This window comes from Pseudophryne corroboree, chromosome 5 (assembly GCF_028390025.1).
Source record: "Pseudophryne corroboree isolate aPseCor3 chromosome 5, aPseCor3.hap2, whole genome shotgun sequence".
Taxonomy (NCBI): domain Eukaryota; kingdom Metazoa; phylum Chordata; class Amphibia; order Anura; family Myobatrachidae; genus Pseudophryne; species Pseudophryne corroboree.
The window spans coordinates 568719205-568737409 of NC_086448.1; the positions used below are offsets into that span (position 1 = coordinate 568719205).

Sequence of the window (18205 nt, forward strand, 5' to 3'; positions counted from 1 at the left end):
GTTTAAAGTTATGGCAACAGGAAAGTGAAATGCAAAAAGAGCTAACTGACATATCTGACTCTCATCTTGGGAGGAGAGATGTGGCAATGGAGAGGATTATGGTTGCGGAGAAAGGCACAATGTTGAACAATAAAAACGCACTTATAGATGATAAGAATAAGTGTAATAAACATAACAATGATAATTGTAATGCTGTTAAATGTACAACTATTAACCCGTGCAAGTTGCACCCCATGTCAAACTTCCCTCAGGAATACGAGCAAGAAAGTGAACTCAACACGATGTCGGCACCTCTTCCAGCAGCCATCACACAAGACATCCAGGTGGACGCGACCAAATCGGTAAAGGCAATAATCAAACCCCCTAACGGAGGGTCAGGTGAGGTCGTGTCCACAGGTACGTACAATGTTTTATATCACGCACAAACAAATGTACCCCATATTGTAAGACCAAAACAAGGTGATGTAATTGAGTTTAGTCCTGTCAGGGTGATCACAGTCCCCAATGGGAAGACTGACGATCAGGGAACCATTCCCGTCCAGGACAGTGCAATGCGCTGTCCCTGGTCCTGGACCGAATTGAGATCAATTATGTCCGAATTTCCTGATCCACGGAAAAATCTAGTCGCATGTCAAAGGTTCATTAAAGAACTAGGAAACTCAACAGAACCCACCAACAAAGATTGGCGGACAGTGCTGAGGGCATGTTTGCCCTCCGGTGTTGACTCTGCGACATTTATTACTGATTGTCAATTAGACACAGAAGTACCTCAAACGGAGGAACACAATCAGGAATGTATTAAGCAGATAAACCAACAGTTAGAAGTATATTTCCCTGCCGTTGTCAAGTGGAATGAAATCTTCTCCATAAGACAAAACGAAAGGGAAAGTATCTCCAGTTATTTCAATCGAGCACTGCAAGTAATGGCTAGGAACACTGGGATCACAGACATCAAAACATGCGCACAGCATAGAGAAATAGCGGTTAAGGTATTAATGAATGGTTTAAAGGAGGTATTGAGTACAAGGGTACAGACCACCAACCCAAACTGGAGAAATATCTCGGTGGCCGCATTAAGAGAGGCCGCTATTGATATTGATCGAAATATCACCAGATACAGAGAGTCACAAAGTGATAAATTAATGGCCGCAAGTATACAGGCCCTAACCACAAGACCACTCCAGCATAAGTCCCAAACCCCTGCGAGAAATTTAAATGTGAAAGTCTGTTACAATTGTCATAAAAAAGGACACTTTGCGAGAGATTGTAGATCAAGAGGAATACAAAAGTCATATCAATCCCCTAGACAACAACATAACCATGATATCCAAGGAAGCAGGGAAGCACAGGGAAAGCGGTTGATGGTGATGAGCATCCGAGCGTTTGAGGAGGCATCAAATCAACCAAAACCTCAGGTCACTGACACTTGGAGGAAACCCAGGGTTTGTTTTCTTTGTAAAAGAGAAGGGCATTATGCCAGCAACTGTAATAACCCACATAAAGTCAGACCCCCTAGACCAAGAAATGAGCAAAATTAAAACACACACAATTATAAACAGGGACCATATAGGAAGAATTTTGAACCACACCCATAATGTGCAATCAGGAAAGGTGATCATTAGGACTGATGGTAAGCCTGAGGTTATAGTTAATAAATTGGGAGGTCATTCCCTGAAGACACAGGAATGACCGGGTGAAACGTTGTAAATGTATCTGTGAAATGTTTCTTTTTCTCTCTCCCCATCTCTGACGAATATTGGTAGGATTCAAACATTGCATATATACTTGGTCTTTGCAGAAGTCTACCAAACCCCAGCATGACCTATCCGCATCAATGTATTCTGGCCAGATACAGACAGTGGAATATGGAAGTGCTGGGGGGAGGGACTGCGCAAGGAAACCATTAGACATGTAGATATGATAGCCTGATGATCTGACAATGTTTTAAAAAAAAATGTTTTTTCTCTTTTCCTATTGATGGCTATTGTTGATTTAAGTAATATACACATGCATATAAATTGTTCTCTCTCTCTTGTTTTTTTTTTCTGTTGTTGTTTTCTCTCTCTTCTCACTCATGCTTTCATGTTTTAAAGATGGTATGTCACCCATCAGTTAGACAAATGGTAATGCAAGATTTTTGCTCCTTACAGAAAGATCGCTGGTTTGGAGGGAATATTGCATCACCAGAATGTTCGTTTGGAAGACTGAGAGACAGCACCTTTGAGAAGACAGCAGAACAAGAAGAACAACAAGACGAGAGAACTAATTATCGTAACAAGTTTCTCTCCCCCTCAAACTGATTTTCTGTACCCCATTACAAATTTCTTCTTTTCTCCTCCTGTAAGATGGACTTGCCCCAAGAGACTGTGATATGGATTTTTCCTGTTGACCATGATGTTGACCCGAGCAGTCTGTTTCGGTGAGAGTACCAGTAAGGTCGAGAAAGGATCCAGAAAGGTTCCAATGACTAAGACGGAGGTGTAAATTTCCAATAGCAACACAAGCACCGAGCAAAGGCGAGTACGGGAAACGATCTAACAGCCATGTTATTGGTAAACATTGTTAGCTGAAAAGAAAACTGTATCTGTAGGCTCTGTAACAATGTAGTTGAGGATGGGTGCATTAAGAAATGCCAATCCAGTTTTAATATCCACATGGACCGGCATCCATTGAGTGACTATCACTCCTTAGTGGGTAGTGTGTTAAATAAGACAGATTGTTGGGTATGCTCTCAAGTACCTCAAGGTCATAGCAAATCAGGGCTAGTACCATTTCCTTTAACGTTAGGGGAGGTACTTGAGTTAAGTGGTGGGAGACCGGTGGACAGGAGGTTTAATATCTACAGCCCTCCTAGTTTGAAGCTCCACCAATATCATGTGGATAGGTCCCTATTATGTTTTAACATCTCCAATCCCCGAAAGCCGGGAAATTGGGAAGTGTCATGGAGTAACCAAACCATGACCTTTTCACATAGAGCAGATAGAATGCCTACAGATACAGAGCTCATACGCCACATAGCCGATAGTGGAAAATATTTCCGATATAGGTATACCCTAGGAAGTAGGATTACGAGAGTTGGAGAGGTATCACTAGGATACAGTGCACAGATCGTACAAACTGATAGGTGTACTAAACAGATGGGAGAATTAGGGTTAGGAGAGTTCACATGGAAAATGTGTAACATGGTAATGACATATTCCGTCCCATATGTTCTCCCCGATGATGCATATTTCATATGCGGGAGAAAGGCGTATGAGCGGCTTGCCCCAAACTCTGAAGGATTGTGTTATATTGGAAAAGTACTACCTGAGGTAATGAGTTTAAGGAGTGAGGAAACTGTAATTCCAATGGACTTGATTTATGACCCAACTGTAGAAACAATGATGTGATGAAAATGCGATTATACGGTCCGTTTCTTTCACCTGTTTTTCCGTTTTCTCCAAGGTAAAAAGACCCACTTGGACGAGGAGTTTGATGAGCCGATATACAGACAACAGATGGATTAAAGAAGAAGTTTTGACAACCTGATACACAGATTTTTGATGAACTATGCCATGGATCCCCAGTTTCCCTAGAAATTTTAAAATTACGCTAGCCCAACACTTTTGTAAATCTATGGACATTGACAGCTTTTGCTCGCACCTTATGGGCAAAAGCACAAAGAAGACTGCATTCAACAGACACCAAACAAGACCTCAATCGACGAATGTACATTCACCTGACATAGAATACCACCGCATTTACAATAATTATGTCTTTTCTTCATTTCTACAACCCTCAGGTAATGACACACATAGTCGATAGGGAATACAGGCACAGATATCAGCAATCACATATCTCCCCCATTCATGTATCATCAACTAAAATGTGCTCCCCCATTTTGTTACAACCAAAGCCGAAAAGAGCTCGGTAAAGTTTGACAGCCCATCCACAGACCCGTACCACGGGATAAGAAGGAATTCAAATGTATACTTCGCAATACCTCGAAGCTTGATTTAAAACACGTACGGCACGATGATACATGACCCCCAAGCACGGATTCATACACACATGCTTCTGCTATCTCACTAGGTCATACCCTTTTCCTACCTTCTCCTCTCCTCCCCTACCCAACCATGTAAATGTATTAACCCCTGACATATATTTTTCTCTTTTTGAAATGTTTTAGAAGGTGGCAGTTATTGTTGACTGCCAAAGGGTGGACTGTCAAAGTCAGAAAAATATCTCTATGCACACTACCATATTTGCACCTCACACAGGTCCGTGCTGCGCATGCGTACGCTCTCCCGTACGTGCACATACTCACAGTCGCGGGCACCTGCAGGCGCACGGTATGCGTATTTACGGTAGAGTTTATGTGATCGTAGCGTGCGACTCAATCGTTACATATTTTCACTATATAATGTATTTTATAGATCATGGTCCCTTTGATAGATTCTGAAAGTTTGGTTAATATAGAATGTTCGTGAACAGAGAAATCCCTCTTTGTTTGATACGAAGGGTCAGACAGGAGTAATACAGTGGTGTTTAGTACCCATCGGAAGAGTATTTAATTAGCAATATTCCGGTGTTGGTTTGAAGCGGATTAATCGCTCGTGCGAATAGTTATGGACATAAGAAGTTTATGAACATTTACTGTATTTGCACTTACTTATCCATGCGGCGGGAAACCCAGTTTCCCTCCCACCTGAGCTGTTGGAAATAGTCACGGCCCACCTGTATGAATCAACCTATGACCTTTTGTTATAATGCGAGGAGGAATTCCTGTGTCCAATGAACAATGAGATTGTAGGGACCATTGAATTGTATTGTGTGTGGGGCATAAATAGACAAGCCGATCACATCCAGCTCTCACTCTTCAACGGTTATCATTGCTGAAAATCGGGAGCTGGATGTCCAGAGGCGCATGCGATCGTTTCCTTTGTGCGTAAGTTTTCTCCGCAACCATATTGATCTTCTTGTTATTGTGGGCCAATTTCTCTCTCTCTTTCTCTCTTCTCCTCTTTCTCTCTTATTTTCCCTTAAATAGTAATTGTATTGTATATCATGTGTAGTTATCTGGTTAGGTAGTCTATGTTATATTGTAGTGTATGATTTGTATTTGTATTAATTCTTTTGCAAGTATATCATTCATAATATATATATATTAGGCGTTGGACCCTAAGCCCAGGTATCTGTGTATTTCTTATAGTGTTTAGTATTCTCAGAGCGTCGGTGACGCTCAAACAGCTTTTGAGTTAATAAGGTTACACTGTGTTGCATCTACACCCTATCTCTACGCTAAGGTTTTACAGCATATTACATTGTTTATGGTTTAGATATAAAGGTTTAACATTGTGAGCGTCTGCGCCGCTCGTGATCTCCTCGTGGTCTCGAGCGTCCGCTACGCTGATAGCGTAGCATTACGGTAGTCGCTCACCTATAAGTGTGCCCGATACCAACAGCGTATTCTCACGAGCGTCCGTATCGCTCGAGCAGCCCGCACCCGATACAGCGTCCGTTACACTATAGTGAACCATTACGTTAGTCAGCAGCCAATAGCGTGCCTGCCTGTGATCTCTTGGCCGTGAGCGAACGTGACGCTTGAGCGTCTCGACCACGGCTAAGCGATTGTTACGCAACGAGCGTACCCTTACGGTACTTCATACGTAAATAGCGTACAGTGTTCTTAGACCTCATAAAGGGTTTTATATACGATAAATATTCAGCTTTATCACTCTGGATGTACGGGATACTTACCTACATGTGCCTATAGCACTGTCGCATCAGTGTTACCTCATGTTTGCCATCCTCCAAGAACATTCTCAGTTCCAAGCTCTGCCCTTCGGGCGAGCTAAAGCACTCAGGGTGTTTACCAAGATCATGGTGGTTATGGCAGCTTGTCTGCGCAAACAGGGGATAAGAATATTTCCATACCTCGATGACCTGTTAATCTTAGCACATTCGCAAGATTTACTGTTGAGCCATCTTCAACAGACGATAGTTTGTTTACAGAGACACGGGTGGCTCATAAAGTGGGAAAAGTCGTCCCTGAATCCGTCACAGCGGATGGTTCATTTGGGGGCCATATTGGATTCAGACCTACAGAAAGTTCTCTTACCAGAGAAAAATATAGTCAAGGTGCAGGTCATGACTCAGGAAGCGTTGCACTCCCAGACAATGTCAGTCCATGCAGCAATGCGACTGTTGGGTCTGATGGTATCAACCTTCGACATGGTGGAATATGCGCAATTCCACTCCAGACCATTGCAGCACCTTATTCTGACCAAATGGAACAGAAATCATCAGACGATAAAAAAGCAGATGATAAAGTTTCCAGTAAACGTAAAAAGGTCTCTAGCATGGTGGCTACAGACAGACCATTTAAACAAGGGGAGACCCTTTTGGATAAAAGAGTGGCAAGTCCTGACAACATATGCCAGCCTGCAAGGCTGGGGTGCGGTACTCGGAAGCCTGTGGTTCCAGGAAAAATGGATCGCAAGGGAAAGTCGCCTGCCAATAAATCTGTTAGAAATAAGGGCCATTTACTTGGCTCTAGTTCAGGCAAAGGACAGTCTGCAAGGAAGACCAGTCCAGATTCGTTCAGACAATGCTACGGCAGTAGCGTACCTCAATCATCAAGGAGGAACTCACAGCAAGAGACTGATGGAGGAAGTAGCTCCCATTCTAAAATGGGCAGAACTCCATCTCCCAGCATTGTCAGCAGTATTTGTCCCGGGTGTACTGAACTGGGAAGCGGATTTTCTCAGTCGACACACCATTCAGGAAACCGAATGGGCATTACACCCAGAAGTGTTTCAGACACTGGTGAACAGATGGGGTCTACCAGAGATAGATCTCATGGCGTCTCGTCTAAACAACAAAGTTCCAAGGTACGGTTCGAGAACAAGGGACCCAGGAGCGGTCCTTGTGGAAGTTTCAGATGGCATATCTGTTCCCGCCAATATCTCTGTTACCCAGAGCAGTGAGAAAAATAAAGCAAGCAAAAGGAGCAATAATTCTAATTGGCCAAGAAGGCATTGGTACACAGATCTACTGAGGATGTCCGTGGAAGCACCGATACTGCTCCCTCAACGTCCAGATCTGCTAATGCAGGGTCCTTGTTGTCACAGTCATCTGGATCGCCTGTCTTTGACGGCGTGGCTGTTGAAACCTCTATCTTAGAGGCTTAAAGATTTTCGAATCAAGTAATCCAAACTATGCTTAGAGCAAGAAAGCCTTCTTCGGCCCGTGTGTATCATAGAATATGGCAAGCCTGTATTCATTGGTGTAATGGAAAAAATTTCAATCCAAGATCTTTTAAAGTATCCAGGATTTGGGATTTCCTTCAAGCAGGATTGGATAAAGGTTTGAAAGTTGCTTCCTTGAGAGTTCAAGTATCAGCGTTAACTGTATGGTTTCAGCGAAAGATTGCTGATTTACAGGATGTACGTACTTTTTTTCAGGGAGTAGTACATATTCAACCTCCATTTGTTCCTCCTGCAGCTCCCTGGGATTTGAATTTAGTTCTTAAATTTCTCCAGGGTCCTCTGTTTGAACCACTTAAGAGAGCAGATCTTAAATGGTTAACGGCTAAAGTGTTTTTTTTACTGGCAATGGCGTCAGCCAGAAGAGTGTCAGATTTAGGAGCATTATCGTGTAAGTCTCCTTTCCTAAGTTTTTTTTCCAGACAGAGCAGTTCTCAGAACGAGATCTAGTTATCTTCCCAAGGTGGTATCAAAGTTTCACCTGAATGAAGAGATTGTAGTTCCAGCTTTTCAGGTATCGGGACTATCTGCGGGAGAAGCGTCGCTGGACGTGGTCCGAGCTTTAAGAATCTACATAGATCGTACTAGTGCCATCAGAAAAACAGATTCCCTCTTCATCCTCTACGGATTCCATAGAAGAGGATGGCCTGCTAGTAAACAGACGCTGGCGAGATGGCTCCGAATGGTAATATCAGAAGCTTATTCTCATGCAGATCTCCCTATTCCGGCTAATGTCTCTGCACACTCTACACGTAAGGTAGGTCCTTCTTGGGAAGCACAACAGGGTGCTTCAGCAGAACAGATATGTAAGGCAGCCACATGGTCTTCCATAAACACATTCATTAGACATTATGCCTTGGATACTTTTGCCTATCATGACGCAGACTTCGGGCGAAAGGTCCTCCTGTGCAATCAGGAGCGTCCCCACCACTAAAATGGCTTTGGGAATCCCAATGTTATCCTGTGGACAATCCTGTGGACCCAGCCAGAGAAATATACGTTATGGTAAGAACTTACCGTTGATAACGTGATTTCTCTTATGTCCACAGGTATCCCACCCTGACACATCTGATTTGAGGATCTTGACAATCACTAAACCTCTTCCTTCTTGTATGGAAGGGTGTGCATGTGTGTTCTTATCGCCTAAACAGGTCTCTACCTGGTGTTCCTGCCTAAATCGCTGTGGAAAGAACTGATTTGACTGATCAGTGGGTGGGACTATATGGTGAAGGCGCCAATGCATCCTGGGAGGCCAGAAACCTTGTGACCGTGTTGGTGCCATTTCCGCTGTCGCTCAACTATATCCCAATGTTATCCTGTGGATACCTGTGGACATAAGAGAAATCACGTTATCAACGGTAAGTTCTTACCATAACGTATATTTTGCTTTATTTGATTCTCGACTTCCACCAGCCAATAGGAGGCTTAATAACTCATATGAGCAACTACCCCACTGCAGCTTACAGTGTAAATTTCAATTCAAGCAAACATACAGTGAGGTTAATTTTGTTATAAGCCAAGTAAGCTACAAGTATAGTATGTTTTTGGACCATTGGAGGCATCTCACACAAACATGTAAAACGCACAGATAGGACCCTAGGTTGGAAGTGAACACACATCTTTGCTGCAGTCATGCCGATCAGCCCCTCTTGGCATGCGAGGTTGTTTAAAAACCTTTTAGTGTCCGATGTCTTTTTTTGCAATACCGGTAAATCATTTTCTCTTAGTCCGTAGAGGATACTGGGGTCATCATAGAACCATGGGGTATAGACGGGATCCGCAGGAGACAAGGGCACTTTAAGACTTTGAAAGGGTGTGAACTGGCTCCTCCCTCTATGCCCCTCCTCCAGACTCCAGTTATAGGAACTGTGCCCAGGGAGACGGACATTTCTAGGAAAGGATTTATTGTTAAACGAAGGTGAAATTCATACCAGCTCACACCTCAAACAACGTGGCATTCAACTGAACACAAGCCAACAGCATGAACCCTTGCAGCAACATGCTGACAATAACGTAACACAACATGTGTGTAACCACAACTAATAACTGCAGATACAGTACGCACTGGGACGGGCGCCCAGCATCCTCTACGGACTAAGAGAAAAGGATTTACCGGTAGGTATTAAAATCCTATTTTCTCATACGTCCTAGAGGATGCTGGGGTGATCAGAGAACCATGGGGTTATACCAAAGCTCTAGAACGGGCGGGAGAGTGCGGATGACTCTGCAGCACCAATTGACCAAACTTCAGGTCTTCATCGGCCAAGGTGTCAAACTTGTAGAACTTTGCAAATATGTTTGACACTGACCAAGTAGCTGCTCGGCAAAGTTGCAATGCCGAGACCCCCCCGGGCAGCCGCCCAGGATGAGCCTACTTTTCTAGTAGAATGGGCCTTCACCGATTCCGGTAACGGCAATCCAGTCGTGGAATGAGCATGCTGAATCGTGTTACATATCAAGCGTGCAATGGTCTGCTTGGAAGCAGGACACCCAACCTTGTTGGGAGCATACAGGACAAACAGAGCCTTAGTTTTCCTAATCTGATCCGTTCTGGCGACATAAATCTTCAAAGCTCTGACCACATCCAAAGATTTTGACTCAGCGAAGGTGTCAGTAGCCACAGGCACCACAATAGGTTGGTTCATGTGGAAAGAGGAAACCACCTTCGGTAGAAATTGTTGACGTGTCCTCAATTCAGCTCAATCTTCATGGAAGATCAACTAAGGGCTCTTGTGAGACAAGGCCGCTAACTCAGACACCCGCCTTGCAGATGCCAAGGCCAACAGGATGACCACTTTCCAATTGAGGAATTTCAACTCCACCTTCCGTAAAGGTTCAAACCAATGTGATTGAAGGAATTGCAATACCACATTAAGATCCCATGGTGCCACTGGAGGCACAAATGGAGGCTGGATGTGCAACACGCCTTTCACGAAAGTCTGAATTTCTGGAAGGGAGGCCAATTGTTTCTGAAAGAAAACCGATAAGGCTGAAATTTGTACCTTAATTGAGCCCAATTTTAGGCCTGCATCTACAACTGCTTGTAGAAAATGGAGAAAACGTCCTAGTCAAAACTCTAACGTAGGAGCACCCTTGGATTCATACCAAGAAACATATTTTCTCCAAATACGGTGGTAAAGTTTAGACGTTTCCCCTTTTCTGGCCTGAATAAGTGTGGGAAAGACTTCACTGGGAATACCCTTACGGGCTAGGATTTTGCGCTCAACCGCCATGCCGTCAAACGTAGCCGCGGTAAGTCCTGATACACGCACGGCCCCTGTTGTAACAGGTCCTCAAGCAGAGGAAGAGGCCAGGGATCTCCTATGAGTAATTCCTGAAGATCTGGATACCAAGCCCTCCTTGGCCAGTCTGGGACAATGAGGATCGCCTGGATCTTTGTTCTTCTTATGATCTTTAACACCTTTGGAATGAGAGGAAGTGGAGGGAATACATACACCGACTGAAACACACACTGTGTCACCAGTGCATCGACTGCAAGTGCTTGAGGGTCCCTCGACCTGGAACAATATCTCTGAAGCTTCTTGTTGAGACGAGATGCCATCATGTCTACTTGAGGAACACCCCAACGACTTGTCACCTCTGCGAAGACTTGTTGGTGGAGGCCCCACTCTCCTGGATGGAGATCATATCTGCTGAGGAAGTCTGCTTCCCAGTTGTCCACTCCTGGAATGAAGATCGCTGACAGAGCGCTTGTATGCTTTTCCGCCTAGCGGAAAATCCTTGTATTGCCGCTCTGCTTTTCGTTCCGCCCTGACGGTTTATGTACGCTACTGCCGTTACATTGTCCGACTGAATCAGTAGAGGCAAATCTCGAAGATGTTCCGCTTGCCGAAGGCCATTGTAAATGGCCCTCAACTCCAGAACATTTATGTGGATACAAGTTTCCTGACTTGACCATCTTCCTTGGAAGTTTTCTCCCATTGTGACTGCCCCCCAGCATCGGAGACTTGCATCCGTGGTCATTAGGATCTAGTCCTGTATCCCGAAACTGTGCCCCTCTAGGAGGTGAGAGCTGTGCAGCCACCACAGGAGTGATACCCTGGTCTTGGAAGACAGGATTATCCTCCGGTGCATGTGTAGGTGGGACCCGGACCACCTGTCCAATAGGTCCCACTGGAATACCCTGGCATGGAATCTGCCAAATTGAATGGCCTCGTAGGCCTCAACCATCTTCCCCAGCAACCGAGTGCATTGATGGATTGACACTCTTGCTGGTTTTAGAATTTGTTTGACCAGCCTCTGAAGTTCCAGAGCTTTTTCCACTGGAAGAAATACTCTCTGTAGTTCTGTGTCCAAAATCATTCCCAAAAATGACAACCGCGTCGTCGGAATCAACTGTGATTTTGGCAAGTTTAGGAGCCAACCATGTTGTCGAAAAACTGTCAGGGAGAGTGCAACGTTTTGCACTAACTGGTCCCTGGATCTCGCCTTTATCAGGAGATCGTCCAAGTATGGGATAGTCGTGACTCCTTGCTTGCGAAGTAGAACCATCATCACCGCCATCACTTTGGTGAAAATCCTCGGAGCCATGGACAGACCAAACGGCAACGTTTGAAATTGGTAATGACCATCCTGAATTGCAAACCTCAGGTAAGCCTGATGCGGAGGATAAATGGGAACATGTAAGTAGGCATCCTTTATGTCCACTGACACCATAAAATCCCCTTCCTCCAGAATGGAGATCACTGCTCGGAGAGACTCCATCTTGAATTTTAATTTCTTTAGGTAGAAATTTAGGGATTTCAGGTTTAGGATTGGTCTGACCGAGCCGGTATTTGTAAAACCCATGGGTCTAGGTCCGAACGAACCAAAAATTGACTGAAGAGTTTGAGACGTGCCCCCACCGGTGCGGACTCCCGCATAGGAGCCCCAACGTCATGCGGTGGAATTGGCAGAAGCCTGGGAGGACTTCTGCTCCTGGAACTCTCACAAAGCTGGTGATCGTTTACCTCTTCCCCTTCCTCTAGTAGCAAGGAAGGAAGAACCTCGGCCCTTTCTGTATTTATTGGGCCGAAAGGACTGCATCTGATAGTGATGCGTTTTCTTTTGTTGTGGAGGAACATAAGGCAAAAAAGATGACTTACCCGCGGTATCCATAGACACCAAGTCATCAAGGCCGTCACCAAATAAGGCCTTACCTTTATATGGTAGAGATTCCATACTTTTCTTGGAATCAGCATCAGCATTCCATTGGTGAATCCACAACGCTCATCTAGCTGAGACTGCCATGGCATTGGCCTTTGCTCCCAAAAGACCAATATCTCTCGCAGCTTCCTTAAGGTATGCTGCAGCGTCCTTGATATAACCCAGCATCAAGAGGATGCTATCCCTATCTAGGGTATCTATTTCAGAAGACAAGTTGTCTGCCCACTTTTCGATAGCACTACTTACCCACGCAGACGTAATGACAGGTCTGAGTAGCGTACCTGTGGTCGCATAAATGGACTTTAACGTAGTTTCTTGTTTATGATCCGCAGGATCCTTAAGGGCCGCCGTGTCAGGTGATGGAAGAACCACCTTTTTAGACAAACGTGACAGGGCCTTGTCGACGGTGGGGGGTGACTCCCACATTTCCCTATCCGCCGAGGGAAACTGATAAGCTACCGTAATTCTTTTGGGAATCTGAAACTTTTTGTCAGGAGCTTCCCAAAGTTTTTCAAACAGCGTGTTCAGTTCATGAGAGGGAGGAAACGTTACTACAGGTTTCATTTCCTTATACATACAGACCCTTTTAATCAGGGACAGCCGGGTCATCAGTGATATGTAGTACCTCTTTAATCGCCACAATCATGTACTGAATGCTTTTTGCCAATTTTGGATCTAATCTGGAATTGCTATAGTCGACACTGGAATCTGAGTCCGTGTCGGTATCAGTGTCTGCCAACTGGGCCAGCGCACCTTTCTGTGACCCTGAAGGGACCTGACTTTGCAATAACATATCTTCTACAGATTTCTTCCATGCCTGGGTCTGAGACTCAGACTTATCTAGCCTCTTACTAATAAGAGCCACATTAGCATTCAAGGCGTTTAACACATTTACCCAATCCGGCGTCGGCGGTGCCGACCGGGTCAGCCCCGCAGCCGTTTGTGTCACTAATACAGCCTCCTCCTGGGAAGAACCTTCAGCCTCAGACATGTCGACACACGTGCACCAAACACCCACAGACACACCGGGCATATAGGGGACAGACCCACAGTAGAGCCTGTCAGAGAGACACAGAGGGAACTTGCCAGCTCACACCCCAGTGCCCAATCAGCGGTTCTGAAGCGCCCAATAAACGCCCCAGACCTGTAGCGCATTTTAAATAAAGTATTTTGCACCAAATTTAGCCAGTGCCCCCCCCCCCTCCCGTTTTGCACCCCGATACAATGTGAAGGAAGGACCGGCGTCTCTGCAGCCTGATGGAGAGAAAATGGCGTCGAGTGAGCTTTGAGGTCGAAGCTCCGCCCCCTTAATGGCACGCTTCCGTCCCGCTTCTTTATGTTTATACTGGCTGGGGTTTTGGGACAGTGCCTCTGCACTAATGTTCCCTCTTGCCAGTCCACTGAGGATTTAATTAGCTGGCCAGGGCGCCCCCCGTGCCCTGCACCCTTGTAGTGCTGTGTGTATGTGGGAGCTTGGCGCGCAGCGTCCGCGAGCTGTGCGGTACCTCAGATAAATGCCGTCACTGAAGTCTTCTTTTCTTCAGCTACTCACCTGTCTTCTGACTTCTGGCTCTGCAAGGGGGTGACGGCAGGCTGCGGGAGTGAGCATCTGAGCGTACCCAGCGATCAAACCCGCAGGAGCTAATGGTGTCCTGTAGCCAGAAGCAGAGCCCTTGAACTCACTGGAAGTGGGTCATACTCCTCTCCCCTAAGTTCCACGAAGCAGGGAGACTGTTGCCAGCAGCCTCCCTGAACATAAAAAATCTAACAAAAGTCTTTTTTCAGAGAAACTCAGTAGAGCTCCCTGCAGTGCGTCCAGTCTCACTGGGCACAATTCTAAAACTGGTGTCTGGAGGACGGGCATAGAGGGACGAGCCAGTACACACCCTTTCAAAGTCTTAAAGTGCCCATGTCTCCTGCAAATCCCGTCTATACCCCATGGTTCTATGGTTCCTCTAGGACGTATGAGAAAAAAGTATTTACATACCTTTAAGCTAGATATCAACATAACCATTAAGACTGAAACACATGCCATAACAGGACACCAGTTTTTCAATAGTAGCGTAGAAGCACGTGTCCTTGGACCAAAGCCACAAATTCACTTACGCCTTGACCTCATTGATACTATTGAAACTGTCCCCGCCCAAATGTCCTTTTAGTGCTGCAAACATATGAAAATCGGACAGTGCGAGGTCTGGAGAGTAAGGTGGATGACCAAAACTTCTCCAACCAAATTTTATTAAGTTCCTGTTCTGCAGTGGCACCTCCATAGCTCAACGCTGCTCAACTGGCACTGGCTGCAATTAAAGTGGCTGAGAGGGGTATACAGTATGTTGCCAGCGTACCCCAACAAACCATTGCTCCAAGTCACAAATTACTCTTAACAGTTATTTTTCATCTGCGATAGAGAAATATGCTTGAGTCAAAGCGATGACTTGCTGAGTCAGTTCAGAAATTTGCTGTATGGTTCAGGCCTGATTGTTCTGTAAATGATATGGTATCAGAGAAGGAGTTCAGCTAGTGTAAGGAGTCATTAACAAGCCATGATCGGTGTAGGTAAAAGTAAAGTGAGTATGGTTAAACAAGTCAGAACATGAATAATCGAGCAGAGATGTAGTCAAGAAGCCAGTTCAGTACACATGACAGTAACAATAGCATTAGCAAAGCGAGATCACAAGTACAAATCAGTTAAGGGAAAGAGGAAGTTTCTGGGTTTACATAGTCCATGTCTTCTTCTGATTGGCTACTTATAAGGAACAAGTTAAGCATATTCAGTAATTAAACATATCTGGGAATTGTCTACCAGTAACTGCACCGCAAAGAAAAAGCAAGTCTAAGGACCAGATACACAATAAAAAGGATTTGATGTCCCCCAGCAGGTTTAATTCCTGACGGTTTGATAATCCGATTGCCACAATCTATAGTTTGTTACTGGCTCTGACACACAACTCATTGTTCTAGATCTTATTAAGTAGAATATTTTGTGGTGACTTCAAGTAGATTTTTCTCTGTGAAAACCAAAAGGTATTCATATATAAATGTGCCCTAGTGTTATGGACATGATATTGGAGCATTTTACTCCAAATGTGACTTTGAAAAAAGGTTATACTATTACAGATTCCTTGTTCAAATACCTAATGATTTGACCATTATGTATACTGTATTACGTATTTCTTTCAACAAACTGTATTAACATTAAATTTGAGCATGCATAGGCTGTACTATAGAAATGTGATATACAGGCAGTACTTACTCCTAAAGCTGGTAATCTTTGAGTACAGCTCACAGCAATTTTCAACTTCCAGTCTGTTTCACCATCTAGTTGGTCAGTCCGAATGAAGCAAGAGCCTGCAATAGAAAAAAATATTGAAAATATGTATATACACACACACACACACACACACACACACACACACACACACACACACAAGAAAACAATTTAATTGCTAAGAGACTTTTCTTTTCTTTTGCTTATAGTACATGAGAACAATAATGAAAATAATTCTACAGAAAAAAAGGTGTTGCTCATAACAACCAATTAGATTCTTTCATTTTCTCTAGTAGAGTTTTGCACAGCGATGAGCAAGAGACAGTTTTCCAACCTTTACCTGCGACCACAGCTCACTCCTCCTTTATTGGTCCTTTTATGTCTGCTTGACCTCAGCTCTTATTCTCTGCTTTCTAGCCTACATATTTCAACACACAATTCCCGGATTTATGGAACACTTGAGCAACAGATGAAGCTCTGCAGGTTATAAAATGTAATACAGGTTGAGTATCCCATATCCAAATATTCCGAAATACAGAATTTTTGGAGTGAGAGTGAGATAGTGAAACCTTTGTTTTCTGATGGCTCAATGTATACAAACTTTGTTTGATACACAAAGTTATTAAAAATATTGTATTAAATGTCCTTCAGGCTGTGTGTATAAGGTGTACATGAAACATAAATGAATTGTGTGAATGTACACACACTTTGTTTAATGCACAAAGTTATTAAAAATATTGGCTAAAATTACTTTCAGGCTGTGTGTATAAGGTATATATGTAACATAAATGCATTCTGTGCTTAGACTTAGGTCCCATTGCCATGATGTCTCATTAGGGTATGCAATTATTCCAAAATACGGAAAAATCCGGTACCCAAAATACTTCTGGTCCCAAGCATTTTGGATAAGGGATACTCAACCTGTAGTACATACATTTATATTATTTGCCTAGAAGCAGTCAACTTATGCATCACATGATCCCTTCCTCTGCAAAAGCATGAAGTGATACTGTGTGGGCAGCAAACACAACTGAGAACAAAAATAGGTGTGCAGTAAGCACCACATGGTTTCTTCCTGCCCTGTTTGAAAAAAGCTTTGTGATTCCGGCAAACTTCAGTAAAGCAAGATAAGGAATTTGTAGGTGGAGTCTGTTAAGTATCAGTGTGTTGCAATGGATATATTTGGTTCCATTTATATATGTGAACTGATCTATTACCTATCTGTCACATAAATAACAAGTATAAATGACGGTTGGACACCTCTCTGCAGAATTGTGCTGTGACTCTTCCAGTCTTACACCAACTTTTCAAAATCTAGTGGAAAATATGATTACCCATAATGTTAGATGTTTGTACTAATTATATATTATACATTAAAATGTCTGCTGAAATCTTATTATAGATAGTTGTCTTTTACATTGTTTACATTTATTGGTTGACCATATTACTGAGAATATAGGGTAAAGTACTATCCTTTTTGAAGGTTAGATGGCTGCCTATGTCTCTGAAGTATCAGGTTTCCTACAGGAATGTACGGAAAAAAAAAGCAAAAAATTTGATTGGTTGGCATTGACACCACCGCCTTTTAGCCCATTTACTTGGAAAATGTTGGGGTTTCTTTGTTTAATTTCAATGTTGTCTTTTAGTTTATTGTTGCATTATGAAGCTTCCCTGCCTTAAAGTTATTATCCACCTTTGACCACCTTCCGATAGCCTGTCTAAACATATTTTAATTCCCAATATATTTTTCATTGCTATGAAGTGGCTTCGAAAATGACTAAACCCTCATCTCAGACACCCACTAAAGAGTAGAAACAGAAATATAAAGTAATCCAGTAAATATAATAATAGGATATTAATTACCTACCGGTAAATCCTTTTCTCGTAGTCCGTAGGGGATACTGGGAATCCATTCAGTACCATGGGGTATAGATGGATCCATTTGGAGCCATGGGCACTATAGAAGTTTGATAACGTGTGCTGGCTCCTCCCTCTATGTCCCTCCTACCAGACTTAGTCTAGGAACTATGCCAGAGGAGACGGATATACTTTGAGAGAAGGAAATAGATAAAGCACAACCAAAATAAGAGGAAAGCCATGCTAACCAAACGTGAAAACAGGGACAGCAACAGCTGAACCAAACGTAAACAAGTAACCATGCAGGAAGAACGAAGCACCGGGCAGGCTCCCAGTATCCCCTACGGACTACGAGAAAAGGATTTAATGGTAGGTAATTAAAATCCTATTTTCTCTTACGTCCTAGAGGATACTGGGAATCCCATTTAGTACCATTGGGAAGTGCCAAAGCTCCCAAACCGGGTGGGAGAGTGCTGAGGTTCCTGCAGAACAGATGGTAATGCTGAGACACCCTGGGCAGCCGCCCAAAGGAACCTACCGACCTAGTAGAGTGGGCCTGTACCGATTTCGGAACCAGCAAACCTACCGTGGAATAAGCATGCTGGATAGTGAGCCTGATCGAGCATGCAATTGACTGCTTTGAAGCAGGACACCCAATCTTATTGGC

The 18205-nt window shown here is 43.9% G+C and overlaps 1 protein-coding gene across 2 annotated transcripts in view; it reads right to left on the bottom strand.

Annotated features, from left to right (window-relative positions):
* ATP9B (ATPase phospholipid transporting 9B (putative)) overlaps positions 1 to 18205 on the bottom strand; it is an 851783-nt gene that overhangs the window by 390347 nt on the left and 443231 nt on the right. For both annotated transcript variants that reach the window (XM_063923317.1, XM_063923316.1), the window contains exon 8: positions 15667 to 15761. In XM_063923317.1, the coding sequence (XP_063779387.1) occupies positions 15667 to 15761 (95 nt within the window). The remainder of the gene's footprint in view (positions 1 to 15666; positions 15762 to 18205) is intronic.